This window comes from Aquarana catesbeiana, linkage group LG05, assembly GCF_042186555.1.
Source record: "Aquarana catesbeiana isolate 2022-GZ linkage group LG05, ASM4218655v1, whole genome shotgun sequence".
NCBI lineage: Eukaryota > Metazoa > Chordata > Amphibia > Anura > Ranidae > Aquarana > Aquarana catesbeiana.
The window spans coordinates 413,767,760-413,793,719 of NC_133328.1; the positions used below are offsets into that span (position 1 = coordinate 413,767,760).

Below are 25,960 nucleotides of genomic sequence, written 5' to 3' on the forward strand. Positions count from 1 at the left end.
CCTTTTCACCATGCCACAACTCATCCAGGGAGTCACGCACAACCCACTACTGAGCTAATTCCTCACATTTAGAGGTTTGTGGGTAGGTGAAGTAAGGCTAGCATGGAGGAAAGACACAGCTGGCTCTGGCAAATGCAAATCAACAGCAGACAAATGCCAGTTTGCAACAGAGCCTTGCAGCTCAACAAAAGTTCAAACAACAGAGCCTTGCAACTGTGCAATAGAGCCTTGTGGTTCAACAAGAGTCCCATCAACAGAGCATAGCAGCCAAGCAGCAAGCCCTGAACAGGTGGAAGCCTGCCATAGGGAATTGCTGGCACAGCAGGAACAGAGACACCAGCAGAAAATTGAGACCATCATGAAACCGCTTCAACAGAGGCAGCAGACCGAAGCTGGGAGTGATGCTGGTAACATACCTTCTTTTCGGGTAAGCCACCTGTTGCCAAAAATACCTGCGGATGATGACCCTGAGATGTTTTTGACCACGTTTGAAAGGACAGTTGAAAAATAGAGCTGGCCTAAAAAGCATTGGGCTGGACTGGTGCCCCCCCCTACTATCTAGAGAGTCTCAAAAGGCTTATTACGACTTGGAGCCTGTGGAAGCACTATGATTATTTAAAGACAGAAACATTGGCACACCTGGGTGTAACACTAGCTGTCTGGGCTCAGTGTGTACACAATTGGCGTTATCGGCTGGGAAAGCCATCCCGGTCACATATGACCTTATTCATCTGGCCAGAAAATGGCTGCAGCCAGAAACTCTGTCTGGACATAATTGTGGAGTGGGTGGTCAGGGACAAACTTCTGAGGTCTTTTCCTACTACCTTGCAAAAGTGGGTGAGCCATGGAGATCCAGAAACAATGGACAACCTTGTGGACCTTGTAGGAAGCTACCTAGCGACCAAGAATCTGACGTCTTCCCTCAAAGACTCATGGACTTTTCACCCCAAGACCAGACCTCAGACCATCCCCAGTTACGGGTGAGACTGCACCAAGGGATAGGGGGTGGAGAGATTGGAAAAGGGGGAACTAAAGGTACTTTTGGGACTGCATCTAATGTCTGGCGAGAGAGGCCTGGAATGCCAAACCCACAGGAGCTGACTAGGAGGAACATTTGTTACCATTGCCTGGAAGAGAGACATGTGGCACCAGATTGCCCAGTTGCTGATGAGCCAATGCACTGTGACTTTCTTAGAGAGAGACATCAGTGCCTATTTGCAACAGTTACATGCACTGCAGTAAGGAGAGATGAGAAACCTTTATGCAAAATGTGTATAGATGATAAAAATGTTTTTTCATTGTTGGATTCTGGTAGCCTGGTTACCCTGATAAAAACTGAACTAGTGGCAGATAAAGCCTTGCAACCTAGAAAAATTGTGGTCATTTGTGTACATGGAAACAGTTGAGAGTATCCAGTGGCAACAGTGTCCTTAAAAACCTCCCTGCTTAACCTGTGTCATCAGGTGGGTCTGGTTCCCCAACTACTACGTGATGTCATTGTGGGAAGGGATTTCCCAAAACTCTGGGAGCTCTGGGATGGGCCAGATTCCCCCTTAAGTGTTTCTTCAGAGCCTAAAGGTTCTCCTAGGGGATCCTCTGATTGTTAGGAGTCGCCTGAGTTTTCCCTGTCAGTATTAGCAGGGGAAACAACAGGGCCTTGAAAGGAGCCTGTAGCCTCAGAAGAAGAACAACAACCTTTAGTGTTTGATGATCTAGATGTACACAGAGAAAATTTTGCCACTGAACAATTGAAGGACCCCACTACTAAGGGCACAGGAGAATATAGTGAAAATAGATGGGGAAGTAGTTAACACTGACAAGAGGCTTGCCCCCCGTACTTCATCATGGAAAGGGACCTATTATACTGGGTGTCACAGAGGACAGAGGAAACCATTGAGCAACTGGTGGTGCCAAACCTTGCTTCAAGTTGGTCTTAGAACTGGCCCATGGACACATTCTTGGGGGACATTTAGGAGCTGAAAAAGCCCAAAAAATAATCACACAGAGGTTCTATTGACCTGGGATCCCTAAGGAAGTGGCAATGTACTGTTTGTCCTGCCCAATGTGTCAGATTTCTGCACCCGTGCCACATTTCCATAGTCCTTTGGTTCCCCTGCCCATCATTGAGGTCCCTTTTGGGAATATTGCCATGGATTTGATTGGCCTCTTGCTAAAGTCCGCTAGAGTGCGCCAGCACATCTTGGTGATAATGAACTATGTCACCTGTTACCCAGAAGCAAGTCCTCTCCGAAAAACACCTCTGCCAAAACAATCTCCAAAAAGCTATTTCAGGTCTTCATCTCTGTAGGCATTCCTAAAGAAGTACTAACCAACCAGGGCACCCAATTTATGCCAAGAATAACTAAAGAGCATTGCAAGCTTCTTAAAGTGATACAGTTATGTACTTCAGTGTATCACTCTCAAACAGATGGGCTGATGGAAAGACTTAACAAAACATTAAAACAAATGCTGAGGAAGGTGGTGAATAAAGACAGAAATAATTGGGATTATCTACTCTCTTATTTGATGTTTGCTATCAGAAAGGTTCCCCAATCATCCACAGGGTTCTCTCCTTTCGAGCTACCCTATGGGAGTCACAGGAGCTATTGGATATTGTCAGGGAAACATGGGAGAGTGAGATTTCCCCTCACAGAAGAGTAATTGAACATGTGGCACAAATGCAAAACAAAATTGCACAAATGATTCCTATTGTGAAGGAACATTTGGCTCAAGCCCAGTTGGCTCAGCAGAGGATTTACAATTGTTGGGCCCGGGTCAGTTCTTTGTCACCTGGTGATAGGGTGTTGGTGTTGGTCCCCACGGTCAAAAGTAAATTCCTAGCCAAATGGTAGAGCCCCTATGAAGTGTTAGGAAAAATAGGTGACGTGAGATATAAAATTAGCCAACCAGGAACAGAGAAACCTAAGCAGGTATATAATGTGAATTTGTTAAAACCATGGAAGGATAGGGAATCCTTGGCCAGCATTGTACTCTCCTGACTTCTCAAGGGACTTTGTGGTCCAGACGGATTCATCAGATGTTAGGTTAGGAGATGTGTTGTCTTAGCTTTTCAAGGGGGAAGAATACCCTGTCATTTACCTCAGCTGGAAATTGAAGCCCATGAAGAAAACTATGCCACCATTGAGAAAGAATGTTTAGAGATAAAATGGTCTTCAGATTCTCTCTGGTATCATCACTTGGGTAGACAGTTTGATCTGATAACAGATCATATTCTATTAAAGTGGATGGCACAAAACAAAGAGACCACTAGGAGGGTGAATAGGCAGTTTGTGGCCCTTAAAACAAGAAATAGGAACTGACAAATCGATTCCAAAAAAGCAATTCTTCGGGGAGGAACAGGCAATTAAGCAAAAATATAAAGTTTTATTATGCAAATCACTTAAACACTGATCAAACAAAATTCATCAAGGAAATACCACCAACAATTCATTAAAATAGACAACGTTGCCTATACACGCTTAATGCCCATCACACATTCCTCCATACATTCCCCCATTGAATGACTGTAAGTAATGGTAGTCACTGCTAGATCATCTAAAAGAAAATATTTTTGTCCCTCAAAAATCACAAAGCACATATTTGTGTTCCTGGCCCTTCAAGAATTTAGTTTTACAGTGAAACACTGACCCATTGTTAGAATGGGGAATGCAGATTCTTTGTCCCGAGTGCATGCATGCCTGGAAACCTGTTTCCCAACCCTAAGGTTGAAACAAGAGTGGGGGTATGTTACAGGAAGCCAGGAAACACTATGGACTGTGTCCATTTGTCCCAGATTCATGCTGTATACAAATTGTTTTTCTTTTTGTGCTGTGTAGTGAGACTGTTTGGCTCAATGAGGGGTTAACAAGCTCAGCTGGAGCAGGTTGAGTGCTCTGGCCTCTATAAAACTCCCAGGCTGCTTGGGGAAGATGCTCCACCCTGGAACCAGAATTCTGTGCAGGACAGACTGGAGAGCAGCCATTTGCTTGTATGGTGAGATTAGGACTGTGTGACTCTGCTTTATTCTGTGTGACAGTCAAGTGTCTGAGCAGCAGTGGGCTGTACCAGGGCAAGTAGTTAGGTACACTTGTGTTTGTAGTTATACGCCCAACATGACAATAGTTTATTTTCTGTTTTTGTTTCATTTTACTGTTTTGATAATTGCACTTTGTGAATAAAGACCCTTAAATAAACCACATGTGTGTTTCACCAAGATCCAGCTGTCTTGCTGTGCCTTTTCACCGTGCCATGACTCATCCAGGGAGTCATGCACAAACCCCCTACTGAGCTAATCCCTTACAGTATCAGTTGAAGCTCTCCCTGCTCTGTTGGCACATTAATGTGGATCCCTACCAGTCTGTGCCCTCCTATTCTATGCCCTGCTTTGTCGTTTTCATTGTTTATATGGAACAGGCAGGGAGAGCCAGAAGGCCCCTCTCTTCTCCACATAACCTCCTGTCAATGTACCCAAATTATGCTGTATATCTGAACTAAGCTCTGCTTGTTTAATGGAGGACAAATCTCCATAGTATACAACCTACTAATAGATCCAAATTGTAAACTTTTCTATATGAAGCTATGAGAACAAGATTTAAAGGTTGCAAAAACTATAAATAAACTGTGGAAAAAAATTACTTTTTCGGCATCCCCTATGGATGACTTTACAACATTGATATCTATCATATTGTCAATGTCGTAAAGTCATCCATGGGGGGTACCGAGAAATTCCTTTTTCCTCAGTTTATTTATAGTTTTTATATAGATTTTTGGATGTGGTACCCCAACATTTAAATATGCTGACACTTTCACTCGTACACTAAAATTTAAAGGTTACTGGAGTGGCAGGATATTGCTAACAATCTCTCTAAAATTGCTATCAATACAATTCTGATAAAATCTAAGTATAAAACTCTTCTGCAATGGTACTTAGTGCCGACTAGAATTGCTTGCATGCATCCATCTATGTCTCCAGCTTTTTATAGACAATGGGACCAACAGGGCACTATGCACCATGTTTGTTGGCAATGTCCCAAAGTCACCAGATTTAAAAATGTTTACACTTATTTGGTTGGTGACAGTAATAAATACTTCCCCAGAAGTGGCCTTATTTCAGAAATTGGACGTAGCCATCCCTCAAATGGACTAGACGGCTAATCTCATATATAATCTTAGCGGCTGTAATCGCAAGGTGCTGGAAACAGACCATGGTGCACATGGATTATGTCAAACAAAAATTGAAAAAGATTATGGTCAACAACAAACTCATATGTATTCTCCAGAACAACAAAACAAAATTTGACTTGGGACCTCTGGGTCAAATATACAGTATTTCTCCTGACTGATGGGACCTGGGAGGAGACCTCCTTACCTATCATGACAATTTTACTGCTTTTTTCTCTCTGTCTTATCTATCCTTACCTTAGTAAGTGTCCACTGGTACAATATTAAAGAATATTTGTGGCCACTGGTCCCTTCAGTGGATACCTCTTCAGGTAATTCCTCCTATCCACAATCACGTCGCAAACGAATAGTGCAAACCCTACACAAGGCTCACCTGATTGATATCTGGAGACTCCAACACTCAGGGGAGAGAGACTATTCCTTTTACTCATCCCCACACAAGGTATACTCCAGGATCAATCTTTTCTTGATACCTCATGACCAGCTACACTTAGTAAGCTTCACAGGAAAGGGTATGATCACATGGTCAGACCATGCTCCTGTACATCTCACATATACACTCACGGAGAGACCCTCACCTAGGTCATTATTTTGGCGCTTGAATGAAAGCCTACTACAAATACCTGAGGTTCTAGCAGATGTGACCAAAGAATTAGACTTCTATTTTAGAGAGAATGACACACAGGGCTGTGATCCTGGAATTTTGTGGGAAGCTCATAAATGCGTCCTTCGTGGGATTCTCATTAAACATGGGACAAAGATTAAAAAAGACAGAAATGTACAACTCACCAGACTGCTTGCTGACTTGGCCAAAATTGAAACACAACATAAACATTCTCCTACCCAGGATATTGAGATGAAGTTGAGGACTATCCGCTCTCAAATTATAGACCTTTTACACTATAAAGCAAAGGCTGCTCTACAATTTTGTCGTAAGCTGTCTTACGAGTCAGGAGATAAGTGTGGGAAACTTTTGGCTAAGTCAGTCAAAGAGAATAAAACCTCCTCGTACATACCACAGATCACCACTCCAGACGGTCAGAGAGCCACCTTCCGACACATATATCGAAGGGGTTTGAGTCCTTTTACCTAGATCTGTACAACCTACCCAGCTCCCCTTCCACTCAGACAAACATTGACCAGTACATTTTAGACTCCCAAATACCATCACTTCCGACAGAAACTCAATTACTTCTAGACGAACCGATCATACTGGAAGAGCTGCAAGCAGCAGTGAATTCCATGAAGATAGGTAAAGCACCAGGTCCAGACAGTTACACGGTTCAATATTATAAGACTTTCCTATCGATTTTAGTTTCATGTTTGGTGACATTCTTTAACGCACTAGGAGCTACTGCGAATTTCCCCAGGGAAATGCTTAAAGCCCACATCTCCTTAATACACAAGGAGGGGAAAGACCCAGGTCTCTGTGGCAGCTATAGACCCATATCCCTATTGAATGTGGACTTCAAATTATTCTCAAAAATCATTGCATCCAGGTTAGCTCAACGCCTCCATTCCCTAATTAATTTAGACCAAGTCGGGTTTATTCCCTCCAGAGAAGCAAGGGACAATACTATTAAGGTCCTCAATCTTATCCAAGTAGCAAAGGCCAATAAGATCCCTAGCGTATTTCTTAGCACAGACGCCGAAAAGGCCTTTGACAGGGAGAATTGGGATTACATGTTCTCAGCTCTCCGTCATATAGGCCTAGGAGACAAGATGATGAAATGGATTGGCAGCATATATTCAAATCCATCAGCCCAGGTGAAAGTCAATGGGGTACTCTCCAGCCCCTTCACCATTAGAAACGGAACAAGACAGGGATGCCCTCTATCTCCCCTTCTCTTCGCCCTCTCCCTAGAACCCTTTCTATGTACGGTCAGAGCAAGTCCGGATATCGCAGGTCTCTGTATAGGTAGCACCCACTGTAAAATATCAGCTTACGCGGATGACAACTAATTCTCCTTGACAAACCCAAGAATTTCTCTCCCAAACCTCATGCAAGAATTTAAAATCTTTGGGGCGATTTCCCATTTGAAGATTAATTTTGCTAAGTCCGAGGCGATGGGCATCGCGATTCCATCCCATACCCTACTTGAATTTCAATCCAGTTTCCACTTTAGGTGGACTGAGACTGCACTAAAATACCTAGGTACGAAAATTCCTCCTGATATCACACGAACGTTCGAACTAAATTTTCCTCCCTTACTGACAAAGGCCCGTGCACTATTAGACAAATGGCATACAGGTTACCATTCCTGGTTCGGGAGGTGCAACCTCCTAAAAATGAGTATACTAACGAAATTCATTTACCTCATCCAAGCCCTTCCTATACACATCCCACCCCTTTTTTTCAAACAGGTCCACGCGCTGTTCACCATATTTGTGTGGGCACATAAAAGACCCCGCCTGCGACGGACACAGATGATCCTTCCCAAACAATACGGAGGACTAGCACTACCCGACATACGAACATATTATCTAGCATCACATCTGGGACGTATTCTAGATTGGAGAAGAAATAAATAATCAAAACTCTGGGTGCAGCTCGAACAATCACAATCTCATATCCCATTGGGGGGGTGCACTGTGGTGCTATAGTGACCTCCCACATAGACTGAAATCTCACCCACTCATTGGTACCACTCTGAAGAATAGCTCCCAAGTTGCTTTCCAAACATCTCTCACGTCGAAAAATTCTCCTCTCCTTCCCATACTGGGTAATCCTAAATTTGGCCCAGGACTGTGCCCGACAGAATTTATCTCTCTCAGAGAATCAGGCAGGGATCATGCAGCTCGGTTTGTTCTTGCAGGGAAATGGCCATCCATCTCAGACTTATGTAACCCAGCAGGGAACTACCACCTTCCCTTCTGGAAAGCTATACAATTACATAATTTTCTTCACTCCCTTCCTGACCCGCAGGACTTCGCAAGGGAACAAACACCGTTTGAGTCCCTATGTGCGGAGGATACTCCGTTAGCCCACATTCTGTCCCAAACATATTCAGTGTTAATCTCACCTACAACACAACCACAATTACACTGTTTGACCAGTTGGGAGAAAGACCTACACTGTACATTTTCACCTACACAGAGACAACGAATCGTTTCCCTTTCCCTCAAGTCCTCGCTCTGCACTAAACTACAAGAAACCAATTTCAAACTACTTTCCTGCTGGTATCTGACTCCCTCTAGACTTAAAAAATGTTTTCCGTCTACCTCCGGGCAGTGCTGGCGATGCATGGAGGGAGAGGGAACCCTGATTCATATCTTTTGGTCATGTCCCAAGCTGAAGGAATTCTGGGATGAAGTTAGACGGATCACCCAAAAGTTCACCGACTATGTTCTCCCGGATGACACTGCATTTTGGTTATTACACCTTTCCTCGATTCCCATCAAGTCATACAAAAAGTCCTTGATACGCCATTTACTTAATGCAGCAAAGGTATGTATTCCCATAATGTGGAAACAAGGCTCCCCACCAGCCATATCATTATGGCTAAGGAGAGTTGAAGAAATTAAAAGAATGGAAGACCTGATCTTTACAGCACAACATAAACAAGAGGCCTATAAGAAGACGGGATATTTGGAATCTGTTTATTTATTCAGATGAGGGGCAGCGACTATTAGGCTCCTAATTCATTTCCGGGTAATCACTAGAGCGACACACTCACTGTATTACAGCAGGCTTGCTAGCTTAGCTACCGCCGTGTCTTCTTTGCCCATACCTTTGCCCATACCCTCCCCCCCGTTCCTTCCCCCCTTCCTCCCTTCCCCCTCTTCCTTTTTCTTATCACTAATCTCCCTTTTCTTTCCCCTCTATTAATTCATTATATTTTTTGTTTTTTTTAAATTTTTATGAATAGTGGAAAAAGTAGGTGAGGATCACCCTAATAGCAGGATTCTGATTACAAACATTGATTACCACGACAGTATACCTCATCAGATATTATTGCTAATTTCGTAACTTATGGTTACCTATGCAAGGTGTTTATGTAGAGATAGCTCTTTATTTCTGTAAATGTCAGTGTATCTTGATTTGTATTCTTGCCAAAATTTGTACCTTGGGGCCCTCACCCCTGTTTGGAGTTGAATAAACTTTATATTAGAAAAAAAAAGAATATTTGTGATCTAAGATAATTGTGCCTTTCAAATGACTAATCTACGATTCCTCTTGTTTGCTGGTAATGTTTGAGAACCAGTTTTTGTATTCCCTGTCATGCAGAAAGCTCTATTCCCTGAAAGTAATCTGGTGATCTGGATGGTAGTCAGCTCAGCCTTTTACTTATTCTCTTGGATCTGAATGGTCAGAGAATACTAATATCTGTAATGAGCCTGATTGTTGTATTGACAGTGGCAGTTTTATTACTTTTACTTATACAGTACTTTTTTTTACGAGAACTTTAGGTGTTGTAAACTGATTCTTTCCTTCCTTTGTATCAATGCAAAACTCAATAAATGGATTGAAGTATAAATGTACTAAACCACAGGCTGCCATATAATATAGGCATCTATAGCAAGTGTCAGAACATTTTGTTTCATACATTGTGAAGCTCCTTGGGGGCCCTGAAGTAAAAAAAAAGCCCTTATATGAAATTAGCAACTTAAGTTCCAAAGCATGCACTTGGTCCCTCCTGTACATCAAAACAGGTCTATCTTTTTGATGAAAAGCCTTACTAAAAAAAATAGTGTCTAGAAACTTTCTTTCTGCACAAACAAGTAAAAATTTTAAGTTACAATAATAACTTTATAAAGGTATGAACAGAGAACAATTGTTTGCCCATGGGACTTTTAAGAGTTGTGCCAAATAAAGTAAATACCAGTGTAATAAGAAAATATACAATTTATTACATATAAATTTTAAAATCGAGCAAAGTAAACATTACACGTGTCATAAAAGCAAGCACAATGTACACATACTCCTGACAAATACATATATATAATATTATGAAAAACAATTGAATTGATGCATCTTCGGACTGTAATCTCTATGCATTTCGTGGAGCAGCGTCTGCTTCATCAGGAGACAGCCATATATTTTTGGTATCTGTGGGAACACCATGTCATAAACAGAAGATATATAAATATATATAGTAATTACATAATTGGTATGCCATGAATCTGCATGAAGGACATACTTACATATGAGATGAAGTGCAAATAAAACCCATGCATAACAAACCCAAGCATGGTAAATATATAGAATCACCACAGAGTAAATCCAACAGGGTAAGCTCTGTCTAGAAGCTGATAGAGGAGCAGGCCCAGGGCCAGGACACAGCAAAGGACTCAAAAAGGTGAAAGTCTACAATAAGATAAGTGAGGCAAAGGTGAGCATGATGGATAAGGAAGTGCACCCCCCCCCCAAAAAAAAAAAAAAAAGATTATGAAAAACTGACAAGGTGCAGCATGTTAGTGTTGCACAGATCAAAAAAGATGAAGAACAGAGATAAGTGTGATACATCAACACAGATCTAAGGCCTAAGGCAAGAATGCAACACTTTATAAAGGTTGCAGCGCCTTTCTCCATGAAAGGGTGCTTTTGCTGATGAGCAATGGGCAATCTGAAATATCTAAATACTCAGCAGGGAAAATACTCAGCAGGGAATGTTGGCATTAAGATTTGGGGGGGGGGGGTTGTATACAACAGCTGGAGAAGGTAGGTTTCAGTCCCTATATATTGATAAATAGGTCAGTTAGAACCCTTACCCAGGGGCGCATGCGCGGCGCCGAGCGTGATGGACATCTAATGGTGTAGCTCTGTCCAGCCCGGGACTATAACGGCTTCTAGAGGGTTATACTCACCTATCTTCACAGCGATTTTATCACCCCTCGAGCCCCCCAGATGTGGTGCATGCCTGCGAGAAAGAAGAAACCCCGAGGATTGTCTCAGCACACCCTGACACACTATTTCCTCCGCACACGGGAACTCGGCAGCACGTCTCAAAATGGCGCCGCAGGGAGAAGTAAGCCTCCGTCTCTTGCTTCCTCGCCAGGATACTTGCCTGAATAAGCAGCTGAACTGGACACTAATCGTGAGTACACAGCCACTCTCACTAAAACTGACTTGGAAACTAGCCTGGAAGCTATGTACTCCAGGCTGGCTTCTAAGTTCCAGACAGAGCTGCATAAAACCTCCCATACTCTCTCTCAGGAGATTGCAGCCTTGGGCTCCAGAACGGAAAGGCTGGAAACCAAGCATGATGAGCTGGCGTTGGCATACAGTGACCTCACCAGAGAACATGAATCCCCGGCCTCAGCCTTCTCTCTGATTCAATCTCAAATAGAGGACCTCAACAACCGAAACCGACGCAACAATTTGCGCCTACGAGGTATCCCGGAATCGGTGACAGACCTCATTCCAACAGTGATCCGTCTATTTAAATCCCTTCTCCCAGACGCTGGCGGCCTTCAAATCCGACCGCATACATAGAGCCCTCAGACCGAAACCACCAGATGATAAACCCCCTAGAGATGTAGTTCTATGTATGAAGGATTTTCTGATCAAGGAGGATATCCTCAGAGCAGCACGCAATAAGCAACGTATCCTGCTTGATGATCATACCATCCAAATATACCCAGACATTTCCCCTGCTACCCTGGACAGGAGGCGGGGAATGAGAGAGGTCACTACAGCTCTTCAATCCGCTCACATTCGATACAGATGGGGCTTTCCCTTCAAGCTGGTGATTCCCCACAACGGTACCACGTATTCTGCCACATCGCTCCTAGAAGGCCAGGAGGTCTTCTACACCCAGACCCTCACCGATTTGGCACCCTCCTCCAACCAGAAGAGACAGACAAAGGATTCGATACGACGTCGGGGATAGAAATGAGGATCTTTTTCGATGATCATCTCGGCATTTACGACTCTACCAAGTTTTGCAGCAACCTGCACCTCGTTCCATGTTTCATTAGCTCAGATGTTGGTCCCTTGGAGCCGCGACATGTTCACCCCACCCAGCCGTAGCCTCGCAGACTTTGACTTTTTCTTTATTTTTTTTCCCTATTTCAGTCTCATTTTACATTTTTTGTTTCGTCATTACTTCAGGCAAGCTCTTCTCTGTTCGTCATAGAACGGAGCTACGGATCGGCTGGGTTTAAAACCTAGCAGTCTCGTGAGTTGTGTTTCTTCTTGTCAGGTTTATTTCTTTTACCTGATCCAGTTTTAGGTTACGATGACTTTTGCATAGTTATTAGACTTGTTTTTTTCTTTTTTTTTCCTCCTTTTTTTTTTTTCTTTTTCATATTTTGGTCAGCCTCCTTACTATTTGAGCATCTATTCTTTGCAGAAGCTTTGTTATTACAAGTCGATGTCCATTTTATCTAAAGTGGTCTTTATCTGGTATATGTTAATTTTTCTTGATCTTCAGTGCATGAGTCTGGCGGCCCCCTGTATTAGTTTTGGAGTGCAAAGGGTTTGCTACCCTCAATTCCTGGATACTAAATTTTACCCAGTCTATAGTATTCTACAACACTCCCTATGGTGATTAACTGTATATCACATAATGTGAAGGGGTTTAACTCCCCAGTTAAGAGGCGTAAAGCCTTTACCTTTTATAAGCAGCTGGGTGCAAAAATTCTCCTCTTACAAGAGACGCATTTTGCTCACTCCTCACATCCCAAATTCTTCCACATCAATTTCCCTCAAGCTTTTTATTCTTTGCACCAATTGAAAAGCAGGGGCGCCACCATACTCCTGCACTCCACCTTCCCTATGGAAGTAAAACAAGTTTATAAAGATAAGGATAGTAGGTATGTTATTATCTAAGGGGCTTATTCACAATAGAGAACTGACAATTGCTAGTATTTACGCCCCGAATCATTCCCCAGCCTCTTTTTTTAAATCCTTCTTTGACCGCCTATCTCTTTATCATTCCTCACATATGATAATAGGTGGGGATTTTAATATGGTGGCCAACCCCAATCTAGATAGATCCACCATGGCTCCTTCCTCTAAATCCTTTCCTCGATCGCTCTCCAGTGGTCTACTGGAACATCAGCTGGTGGACTCCTGGAGAGCACATAACATTGGTGCTAGGGAGTATACCTTTTACTCCCATCCCCATAATAGTTATGTGAGATTGGATTACATTTATACTACTCCCATTATTCTTGCTAATGCCACAGATGCTAGTATTCATCCCTGTACCTGGTCGGACCATCATGCAACTGCTTTTACTACTAAGTTTATTAGACTAGCCCCATCACTCACTCATGGAGGTTAAATGAGGCACTCCTTTCAGATTTGGCTGTGGAAACTGAGGTAGCACAAGCTATAGAAGAATATTTTAACATCAATGCCATACCGGAAACTCCCCCCTCCACGGTCTGGACTGCACATAAGGCGGTTTTAAGGGGCAAACTAATCGGTATAGCCTCGGTCCGGAATAGGAATGACAGACATAAAATTTTAGTCTTCACAAAAGAACTGGATAATCTTTATAAGGATACTAACTCCCTACATTTAGAATCTACCAGACGGGTGATTGACCAAAAGAGACTAGAATTAGACTCCATCTTGACAAGGAAAGTGGAAAAGGCTCTTCGATGGTCTAAAGCCAAATTTTTGCTCCACGAGGGCACCTCTTCTACTCTTTTTGCTCGAAAACTGAATCACTCCACCCGCCCTCCCCATGTTTATAGACTAGTGACTCCCCCTGGTCATATTACTTCTCATCCCCAGGAGGTCCTTAAAATATTTGAACAATTTTACTCGTCCTTGCTAGCACCATCCCAACTAAGACCCTCACATTCTGAGGAAGCCTGGTTTCAAAATATCCCCATACCGTGCCTTACCCCCACACAACTAGAAAAGCTGAATACGCCCATCACACCTACGGAGGTCATGAACGTAATAAAATCTTTAAAATCAGGATCCGCCCCTGGTCCTGACGGATTTTCTTCTTTATACTACAAGAAATTTTCTGCCCCCCTTACTATCAGATTGGTACATCTCTTCAATTGGGTATTGCAGAGCGGTAGTTTTCCTGAAGAGATGTTATTAGCCAATATGTCCTTAATACCGAAACTGAATAAAAATCATACACTGCCCCAAAATTACAGACCCATATCTGTCATAAATATTGATCTAAAAATATTTAGCAGAATCCTGGCTTACAGACTTGCAAGTATAATTCCCTCCCTTATATCCCCCTACCAGTCAGGTTTCATACCCCACAGATTCATTACTGACAACATATGCCTAGCAACTAATATAATACAGGATGCCAACTTGTTCTCACGGAAGCTCTTGGCTTAGATATACAAAAGGCATTTGATAGTGTCTCATGGACCTATATCACCTCTCTCCTACAACGTATGGGTTTCCGTGGAGAATTTCTACAGGCTTTCCTGGCCCTTTATCGTAGCCCTAAGGCGAGGATCAAACTCCCGGGCTGTTGCTCGGGATTCTTCAGCCTGGGCAGGGGCACCAGACAAGGGTGCCCTCTGTCCCCTTTGATCTTCACCTTAGCGTTCGAGCCCCTTGCAATAGCCATACTTCAAAACCCGGATATCTCAGGCTATTCTAAGGGCCACTCGGAGTACAAATTTGGGATGTACGCAGACGATGTTCTGATGTTTCTCACTAACCCCTTAATTTCCCTACCAAACTTACTTCAGATCCTATTGAAGTTTGCGGAGATCCCTGGCCTCTCGATCAATATGGCGAAATCGGTGGCCCTGCCGGTGGGTTTTTCACCTGAGGAATTACACCACCTCAAATTATCTTATTCCTTTACATGGGCTGAATCACACATCTCGTACCTAGGTATTAACCTGACCGGAGATTTCTGCAAACTCTTTGATGTTAATTTCCCCCCGATGATATCTAAACTGAAAGGAATCCTCAAACTATGGTCACACCTGCACATTTTGTTTCTAGGTAGAGTCACTGCACTCAAGATGACAATACTCCCTAAACTACTTTACCTTTTTAGATCCCTTCCACTCAGACTCTCTAAAAATTACCTACATATTATCCAGACACTATTTAATAGATTTATTTGGCGAGACAGACCCCACGATTTGCCAAGGAAGTTTTGTACCGCTCCTCTAAGAGGGGTGGTTTGGGTGTCCCTCAGATCTGGTTCTACTATTTAGCCAACAGATATACGCAACAGGCCCAATGGAACATTAAAAACTCCAGAGTCCCCTGGGTCCAATTTGAACGAGATTCTATCACACCCCAATATCTCCCGGGTCTGATGTGGTCTAATAACTCTATTAGAACGGACCTGGGCTCTAAGAACTTGATTACTCAAGCAGAGTTACAGCTCTGGGATCAATACAAGAAGACATATAACCTTATATCATTACCACCCCTAGGTGCCTCATTTCTGGGAGACTCTAGATTCCCCTCGGCTTATGATAGACCCTCTTCCTTCCAACTTTGGATTGATTTAAATCTAACTACGTTAGATAAGTTCTGCACTCAAAACTCACCTCGTTTTCACATTTACAAACGACCTATCATATCCCGGCTGGGGAATTTTACCACTTTTTGCAAATTCGACACTTTTTCCAACAGCACTATCCGGGTCCTGTCTCGAACTCTACAACGCTATACGAAGACCTATGCCACACATCCCCTCGTCAAAAGGGAATCATTTCAGTGGTCTATAAACACTTAGAAGCAACTACAGAAAACCCCGCCTTAAAGTATAGAACACAGTGGGAACGGGAACTTGGTCTTGAAGATGGTGATCTGGACTGGGCAAACTGCTGGCAAAATTTGCGCGGGTGTACCAAGTCCATAATGGTACGAGAGACCGCCATCAAATTGGTGACTCGTTGGTACTACACCCCAATGCGCCTGCACAAAATTTATCCACAGTCCTCCCACCTATGTTTTAGGGGTTGTTCCCAACAAGGTTCCTTTTTTCATATCTTTTGGGAATGCGGAAAATTACAGCCCACTTGGCATGAAATTTTGAAATTGATAGATAAGTTAGCAGGTAAACCCATTGGTTTGACTTACCAACACTGTATTTTATTTCAATCCCCTCCAGACTCTTCCAAACCCTTGGTTAAATTCATTCACTCAATCTGTATCGCTATGCACTGGGCAATTGCTCTACATTGGAAGACACCTTCAGTTCCATTCACAAAAGTAGTTGCAAGAACTGATCACATGATGCTTGCAGACAAGATTTATCATACCCCACATGACTCTATCCCTCATTATGATGCTAAATGGAATCCTTGGTTCTTATTTAGACTCCAAGTCTGACCGTTTTATTTTGTATATTATTTTTATTATAATTTTTGTTTTCTTTTCTTTTTGTCTCTCACTGTATTTTTCTTTGTTCTGTTAAGATAAGACATCCAGACTCCCTCAATTATTTTAATAGGCATATCTACCATGATGGTATTGTTTTCTGTACCCGACTTTATGAATGATATGTGCTACCTGTATTCTTTACGCCTATTGTTCTGATTGTCTTTATTTACCTATGTTCCCTTTTATTACCTAATAAAAGCTTTTTGAAAACAAAAAAGAACTCTTACCCATTCACAATAAGTGTACAAGTGTTAGCCTTCCCAATTTGATCACCAATGTATTGTTCTTAATTTAAAATAAAGTATTATCAACAGGTAGTCTTTATTTTCTCTCCCACACCAGGTATGCCTTTAAAAAAAAAATAGATTATGCTTGGATGCAGGATGAACAATATCTAAGGAGTGCCGAGAACAATAACCAGTATTTATAGCTACATGGGTAACTCAGTCACCTTAATCCACCTTAACCTTACATGTCTATAGTAGCTTGTTACAGTTACAGAATATTTTATAACCTGTTCAACACCATACATCTCTTTAAAGCTAAGTTATGTTCTTACATTTCATATGAAAATATAAAAATGCACCATTTGTGATATGCAAGTTAACATTTTGAAAAGTTTTGAAACCTAGAATACTAAAAAGGAAATTCTAATTCTTCTTTTTACCATAGAATTTCCTACAGGATCTTTTTTCACAACACAAAAAATGTGTAACTCCTGACAAACTGGATGAGTACACCGATACTATGGTAAGTTGCAATACAGTTATTTTCAGCTTCGTAGAGATATAGTTTTCTTTATTTGTGTATGTTCAAAGTAAAAATCACTCACAGACAAGGCTTGCATGTGTCTGCCTTTCTACTTGGTTACAAAGAGAATCAGTCAGTTAAAAAAAAGCTGCTTTGGGTATACAGTACATGCAGATATACTCAATGCAGCCTCCAAAAGCCTGCAGTTATGCCTGCCTGTCCTGACAGGCAAAGTTTTGGTTGTGTGAGAGCTTGCCTGCCCACCCTTCCTTTGCCAGTGAGGCCCTTATTATAGTGATGAGCCAGTATCAGTCTTGAAAGTGAGAGATGGCAGCAAGCTTTGACATTATCCTGAAATGTCGAAGCTTAATTTATCAGAGCAGCCTGGCATGCAGACGTAACTGCAGGCTTTTGGAGGCTGCTGCAGGTATACTCTATGTACCTACATCAGTTTTGTTTTGTTTTTTTAATCAGAGTTTTTTTTTAAAACCTTTTCAGTCTTATAAGCACCACAGTTATAGAAAACGTAGAGCTTACAGTGAAGTCTGATTTAATTTTGTGAAGAGCAACCAAAAGTTACCAATGGATTCATTAGTAATAGTGTATAAAATTATTTATGTTGTCTCAATGGAGCAACAACATTATCAACTTAAATACATATAAAGTGCACAGGAGTGGTAGACAGACTCACCCCTTCAAAAACATCTGAGACAGTTCAATACAAAGTACATACAGTTACTAAGTGCAATGGAGATGGTATATCAAGAGAAGCATGGAGAATGGGGAGGCCATCTGTTACAAAATAAGCAGGGCGATCAAAGTGCTTAATATGTTTGGGGGGGGAAGAGAGGAAGGGGTAGGGGTTCAGCTGGGGTGAACCTAAAACCATGTGTGTTATTATTGTGGTATATGAATGTTGAGTTATAAAAAGGATTGAAGATGGGCGCAGTTGGAGAATGTGATGCAGGTGCTCCATGTCACATTAAAGCCTGGGTAGCAATCATGCTGATGTGTTGTTAATTTTTCCATTCTCATAATGAGATTCAGTTCATTAACCTATACTCTTAACATGTGGAATGGTGGTTGTTCTGCAAAGGTTTGGGATCAAAGGTCTCCCCACAGAGGGAAGAACCTTTTTTACTGCCTTTTAGAAGTCCTGGGATTATGGAAAGTAGGGTTATGGCAGGGGTCTCTGGCCATTGCATGATTTGGATGTATAGATGGAATGCCAGAAGGGTTGAATGTGGGGGCAGGTCCACCAGATGTGGAGCATAGTGCCCTCTGTATCTCTGTATCTCCAACAGCATCCAAAAACTCAAATGTACAGGCAGCGGTACTGCCTGGTTAATAATTTCTCTCTAGTGCTTGGCTGACTATGCTAGATTTAAAGGTCAGCAGGAAAAATAAATTTTTCTAGTCTAAATCTGAGATAGAATGCCCCAGTTCCCTCTCCTAGTCCCTAGCATAAGAGGGTCATTTTAGGAAAGCATAACCCTTTTCCATGTTGTAGAGTTGAGGAATAATTTGTGGGCGTTCACTATTGTTTATGTATAGCTCCTCAAAGGGTATCAATTCCCATGACATTGAACCAAAGGAGCTGGGAATGACATGGAAGTGTCTATGTTGGAAAAAGGGAGAGGTTTGCATTTGCAGCCATGTGAGGATTTTCACCAAACATGGACCTTGAGATTGTACAGTATGTTCTCAATTAATGGACCTGGCAAATTAATGGTCAGATTTGATCTGTTCACCCACACAAACCTCTGGCTGCTACTGCCGCAGGAAGTGACATCATTGACTTTTAATGCCTATCAAAAGAGCTGCTTCACACTGGACAGTAATTGTTTTTTTCCTTGGTACATGTTAGGAGGCATGGCATTTGTTTGATTTTGTGGGATCCCCATGCCGTTTTTTCCAAAAAAACTGGGAAATATCACTTTTATTTCTAATTGTCAGTTTTGCTGTGCCACCTCACAGACAGGTTTAAGGCACCCCCCAATCATGTTATTTAAAGGAATTGTACTGATTTGCTAAATACTTTTTAAAAGAGCTGCTTTCTGCAGAAAAGGTATAACGATGGTATTTGCAACGGTATATGACATCCTCCACCCCTCCCTGGCAGTGCCCAGTTACCCATGTCCTTTTTATAACAATACCTCGCTTAATTAGCTTGAATGGAGAGAACTGATTTTCAGTGTTTGCTTTCCATTGACTTCAATAGGAGTTTGCAGTTTGTGGATTTTTGGACATGTTTGCAAAATGTGCCCACATATTGAACTCAAGCAGGTTCGCCCATCACTAGAGGCTGCAGACCCCTCAAGTGGTTTCAAACCCGCAGCATTTACAGCTTGAATAATTGGGGAGGGTTTTGAGTGGTACCATCACAGGAATCTAGGGAAATGCAGGCCTAGGGGGAATTCTGGTTTTCTAGGAGAGAGGTCAGTGGGCAGACATTAGATTCAATTGTATATGCACATAATGCTAAATCCAAGGTTTCCAGCTGAGAGATTACATGGTAGGGCAGGAAATGTAGTGGACGTTTTGGTTGAGCCCAAGGAAGAGATGTGAGTAGTATGCATGTGGAGTGCTGCTCTATAGATAGCCACAGTTTTGTATGGGTATAGAAAAACTATTTTCAGCCAAGAATGGCTACAATATAATAAACTTCAAGATGAGGCAGTCCCACCATGTTATTTACATTTAGACAAGATATCATGTCTTAAGTGGGCTGAGGGTCAAGTAAAGATGAGCACAAGGTGTGAAAGAAATAGTGGTGGGCCCTAATAGGTAGGGTCTGGAACAGGTAAAGAAAATATGTCAGTATGTCCATCTAGTAGAAGGACATTCTACCATGCCAGGCATGCTTTCAGCAGGACCAGAAGGTCAATCAGTGTTGTACAGATGCTACAAGATCAAATAACTCAAAATAACTCAAATAACAAGATCAATAGGGCACTCAATGGATGGGTGCATCTCATGTGTCTGGCAGAATGGATTGCTTGTGGGGAGGTAGGGAAATGTCCAAGCATCTTGATTTTATGGTTTTAATATTGAAGTTACTAAGGTGACTGAATACCTCTAGTTCCTGGAGTTGGCTGTTGGCTTTCAGAACATTGGCCAGATGTTCCTTTGCTAATATGTACAGGGATTGGGAGCAGCCCAGACAGGTCCCATTAGACATGATTACCCAATGGAAGAGGAGTCCATTTACTCTGATCCTGGTGTTGAGAGAGGAGTACAGCAGCATTATTTTGTTTGTGAAGACAGCAAGCAAGGCTATTTGGATTACAGTGGCAATAAGAAAACCCCAGTCTAGACGATCAAACGACTTCTCTGCATCTAAAGACAATAGGCAAAGGGATTGCTTATGTTTTTTGGAAATAATTTATGGGGGTGATGGCTTGTGTTTTTGTGCTTTACATGGTGGAGCAAATCGGACTGTTCTGTGTAGATTATATTTGATGAGAAGCATTATATGGCTGTAGTTGGGTAGTCATTGCATAAATCATTAAATTATCATTACTCATTGAGATTGGTCTGTAACTAAAACACTGAGTAGGCTTCCTACAATTGCTTTGGGAAGGGACAAGAATCCGCAATGGCCTTAAAAAGTTGTGTTAGGTATTCATGTCAGTATTTCCTTGATTTTTTTTTTTTTTAATTAACTCCTTTTGCAATAATTATACTTGAGGTGGCTTCCAACAGTCTTAGATCATAGTAGGGGTATCAAAAGCCTTTATGAGAAAAAGAAGCACATACAGTGGACAGCAGATCTTGTTTAGTGAAAGTCCCAGCTGGATATAGGAGGTAAGAGTGTAACAATACTACCTATGACAGTTCCCACACTGGTGATGTTTACTTGATAATAATAAACAGTAGGGCACTTTTTAAGATGGACATACTATCACATTGTATATATCATTTACTTCACTGTACTGACTGTATCATATGTGCCTTTTAGATGAATCTGTTTGATAAGAATAAAGATGGTCGTTTGGATCTAAATGACTTAGCAAAGTAAGTATTTCAATGTATCAAGTCCCAATCTGTTAAATGTACTCTAAATATCTCATCTTACAGAGCAATTTTAATGTTATATGGAAAATAAAGCATTGAGAAGTATTAATATAATAAAAGCAGTAAAATTAATGTAGAACAATTTTTTCTGCATGCTACGACCTTGCTTATTCATATTTCTTTTCACTCTATGGATGGTGAGTGATTAGAATAGCTATTACTGGCTGTCTGTGGCCTTCATCCGTGCTACTATAAAAACAAATCTAGATTTGTCATTTATAAATGCATTTTAATAAGTTGCATATTATATAAAATATTAGCAAACCATTGGCAGTACAGACTTTACAAAATGTACATGTATATAAATTGGGATTTACTATTTTACTAGGCTGTTTCAAAGACTTCCTATTTTTATTTCAATTTATTCAATTTGATTGTTTATTTATGTTTTATCTCAAGGATTTTAGCACTTCAAGAAAATTTTCTGCTCCAGTTTAAGATGGATGTAAGTACAACAGAAGCAACAACATATTACTGGTATATAAGACATTACATTATCCAGCTTATTATATTAAACTATTGACATATATTGAATGAATTCAGGCATGTCGCTTCTCACCATTTAAAGTGGTTCTAAAGTTAAAAGATTTTTTTTACCTGAATGCAATACCTGCTTTAAGGTAAAAAAAAAAATTTCACCTTGCTGTTGGTTACCCCCCTTTCCCCTCTCAATCCAGCACTGTGCCCGCCTGCAGCAGCGCTGGTTTTTCCCCCTGCTCTCATAGGACAGACTGATAGCAGTGGGAGCCATTGACTATTGCTGCTGTCATTCAAATCCAGTTAGGAGGGAGTAGCACTGTGTATGTCTACGAATTCACACAGCCTGGCTCAGAAATGTGTGTCGCTCATTAGCACACAGCTTGCTATGGGGGCACACACAGGAGGGGAGGAGGGGACCCCAATATATTTGCACAGAGCAGGTAAGTATAAACTTTTTTTTTTTCATTTTAGGTAAAAAAATATCTACGAGGCTTTAGTATCACTCTAATCATGATGCCATTCAATGGCTTCTATTTGCCAAATACATAACCAGTTTCTGCAATACCAACTGCTAAGAATACTTTTTATTTTATTTTTATGGCTAGTAACTGATGTGAGTGGGTATCATAAAACTGGATAAATATTGTATAGTGATCACTAGATTTTTCAACTGCAAATATATTATATAGACACATTCATGAAACTGCATCTGATCTACAGTAATATAAATGTAGCCATGTCTGTATTTCTTCATATGTCAATTTACGTTGTATTTATACATATATAGCAGGGCTCAAAATTTCAAGTCCTGAGCTACTATCTAGGCCTTGGGAGTTACTCGCCACCAGTTACCCCACCCAACCCCTACCCTGCCCCACCCCTAAACATGTCCTCGTAAATGATCTTATGCAATGACACTGTTAAATGTTTTATTCAGAATTAAGTTACAAAAATAAATATTAACAACAACTTTAACAATATTAACATAAAGCAAATTTTATTGATCTGGCTGTGATAAATAAAATAAGGATACAATATGATTGGCTACTAAAGGCACTGTATACATCATTACTGCCTTTTTAAGTAAATATGCGCTACAGATCGAATGCAGGGTTGAGATGTGCACTACGTACCGAGTGCAGGGTTGAGAGGTGCACTACGCACCGTATGCAGGGTTGCTAGGTGCGCTATGTACCGAGTTCAGGGTTGTGGGTTGCACTATGTACTGAGTGCGGGGCTGAGGCATGTGCTGTGGACTCCCAAGTTCTCCCCCAGTACAGAGCTCACCCTCCTTCCCCCATTCCAGTACAGAGCTCTCTTCCCCACACATCCTCTGAAAGAGTGGGGCTGCTGCAAAAGAGCAGATACAACTTACCCACCCCTGCCTGCAGCCTGTATGGATAAGAAAGAGCTTCTGCCATGGAGTTGGCAAGATCCTCTTCTCCTCCCGCTCACCCTCTTGCAAAGCAACTTTATGTGGCCGCGCAGTGTGCACTGGGGCCCCCCTCCTTAGCAGTGCTGAGTACAGGGCCGGCCCTACCATGGGACCCGGTGGGACCAAGGGTCCTGGGCGGCACATTCAGAGAAGCAGCAAACTCCCGCCTGCCTGCCAGCTCGTTCTGCCCGCTTTGCTGCTTATTTCACAGGGACTGATTGGAATTGTCTACTCCCACTCCGTAGTGATGGGAACGCACAATGGGGCGGACGTGAGGTCACCAACCGGAAATGATGGCCGCGTCACCTCCCATGTCTTGCATCATTTCCGGCTGATGTCATCACGTCCATCCCATCGTGCATTCTACCGCTACCAGGAAGTTGGAGTACACAAGCTCGATCGGTCCCCTTGAAATAAGCAGCGGAGCGGGTGCAGTGTATCTCTCTCTTCTCCCCTGTCCACAGTGTTCCTTCTTGGTCTGGACATGACAACCACTACAGTGGGCATCAGGGGCGCTGTTAGAAATCATGGGGCCCTGTACATCCTACCTGACGGGGCCCCCTTCGATCTGGTGACAGGAGATGTGGCAAGTGACAAGCTGCATCTGCTGACAAGTGACACGCATCTGCTGACAAGTGGTGTGGCAAGTGACACGCATCTGCTGACAAGTGACATGGCAAATGACACACTGCACCCGCTGACAAGTGATGTGGCAAGTGACAAGCTGCATCTGTTGACAAGTGACGTGGCAAGTGACACATTGCATCCGCTGACAAGTGATGTGGCAAGTGACACGCTGCATCTGCTGACAAGTGACATGCTGCATCTGCTGACAAGTGACATGGAAAGTGACAAGTTGCATCTGCTGACAAGTGACGTGGCAAGTAACACACTGCATCTGCTGACAAGTGACCTGACAAGTTGCATCTGGTGGCAGGAGACAGTGGCAAGTGACATGCTGCAGCTGCAGACAAGTGACGTGACAAATGACACACTGCATCTGCTAACAAGTGACGTGGCAAATGACAAGCTGCATCTGTTGAAAAGTGACATGGCAAGTGACAAGCTGCAGCTGCTGACAAGTGATGTGGCAAGTGACACGCATCTGCTGACAAGTGACGCGGTAAGTGACACACATCTGCTGACAAGTGATGTGGCAAGTGACACACTGCACCTGCTGACAAGTGACATGGGAAGTGACACACTGCATCCGCTGACAAGTGACATGGCAAGTGACAAGCTGCATCTGCTGACAAGTGACGTGGCAAGTGACAAGTTGCATCTGATGGCAGGAGACAGTGGCAAGTGACACGCTGCAGCTGCAGACAAGTGACATGGCAAATGACACTGCATCTGCTGACAAGTGACGTGGCAAGTGACAAGCTGCAGCTGCTGACAAGTAACATGGCAAGTGACAAGCTGCAGCTGCTGACAAGTGACATGGCAAGTAACACGCATCTGCTGACAAGTGACATGGCAAGTGACAAGCTGCATCTGGTGGCAGGAGACAGTGGCAAGTGACACACTGCATCTGCTGACAAGTGACGTGGCAAGTGACACACTGCATCTGGTGGCAGACAGTGGCAAGTGACACGCTAAGGGCCGCCACTGATTCTGCATTATGGTGAACAATTTAACTTTATATTACAATGTAATAATAGAAATAATGCGCTTCAATCATCCTGACACCATAACAACCATGGTGCCGGGTTGATTGAAGTGCTAACACCAGGTGTTTGGAGTAAAGTGGGCTGGTCTGGATGAAGTCCAGGGCCATATTTTTGTCCCAGTCCAGCCCTGGGCAGAGCACTCACTGCCATACCCACAAAGTGGACTGCCCGCCCATCCTCTCCACGGCTCCCCCCCCCATTGCTGCAGACAATGCCACATCAAGAGACAGAAACTGCAGGAGAAAGTCAGCTGTTGAGCTGACAGCCAACAGTGTGAAGGAGAGGAGCTTTTTGCTGTGAGCGGAGACCCCGTGTTGAAAAAGGCATCGCTGGAGGCACGACTGACACTGTAAGCAAGTAAGTGCCAGCGCCATTGATCCCATCCCCACCACCACATCTGCCTCTGTCTGAAACCCCCACCACCACCGCTGCCTCTGACTAAACCCCCACCACCATCACCACTGCCTCTGACTAAACCCCCCCCACCACCACTGCCTCTGACTAAACCCCCCACCACCACCACCACTGCCTCTGACTAAACCCCCCACCACCACCACCACTGCCTCTGACTAAACCCCCCACCACCACCACTGCCTCTGACTAAACCCCCTACCACCACCGCTGCCTCTGACTAAACCCCCCCACCACCACTGCCTCTGACTTAACCCCCCCCCCACCACCACTGCCTCTGAATGAACCCCCCACCACCACATCTGCCTCTGTCTGAACCTCCCCACCACCACAGCTGCATTGGACAGAACCCTCCACCACCACCGCCACTGTTGCATGTAAATCTGACTTTCTGGTACATTTAACTTTAATTGTCGTGATATAAAATAATGGATATGTTTGATGGGTGTGATTTTTTTTTTTGGGGGGGGCAGCATTTTATTCTTGGTCCCAGGCAGCACCATGTCTTGGGCCGGACCTGGCTGAGCGGACTCGCCCTGATGATGTTTGACTGAAAATTATCTTGAAGAGGTAGTCGTAGACAATTATATATTCGTGTAAATAAAAAACAATAAGACAAAATATTAACTGGTATCCGCCATATAGTCAAATGACAGCTGGACAGAACCG

General features: G+C 42.8%; 1 protein-coding gene across 1 annotated transcript in view; it reads left to right on the forward strand.

Annotated features, from left to right (window-relative positions):
- SCGN (secretagogin, EF-hand calcium binding protein) overlaps window positions 1-25,960 on the forward strand; it is a 130,264-nt gene that overhangs the window by 55,959 nt on the left and 48,345 nt on the right. Inside the window, exons 6-8 of the mRNA XM_073631178.1 lie at window positions 17,141-17,218; window positions 21,180-21,235; window positions 21,695-21,740. Coding sequence (XP_073487279.1) covers window positions 17,141-17,218; window positions 21,180-21,235; window positions 21,695-21,740 — 180 coding nt within the window. The remainder of the gene's footprint in view (window positions 1-17,140; window positions 17,219-21,179; window positions 21,236-21,694; window positions 21,741-25,960) is intronic.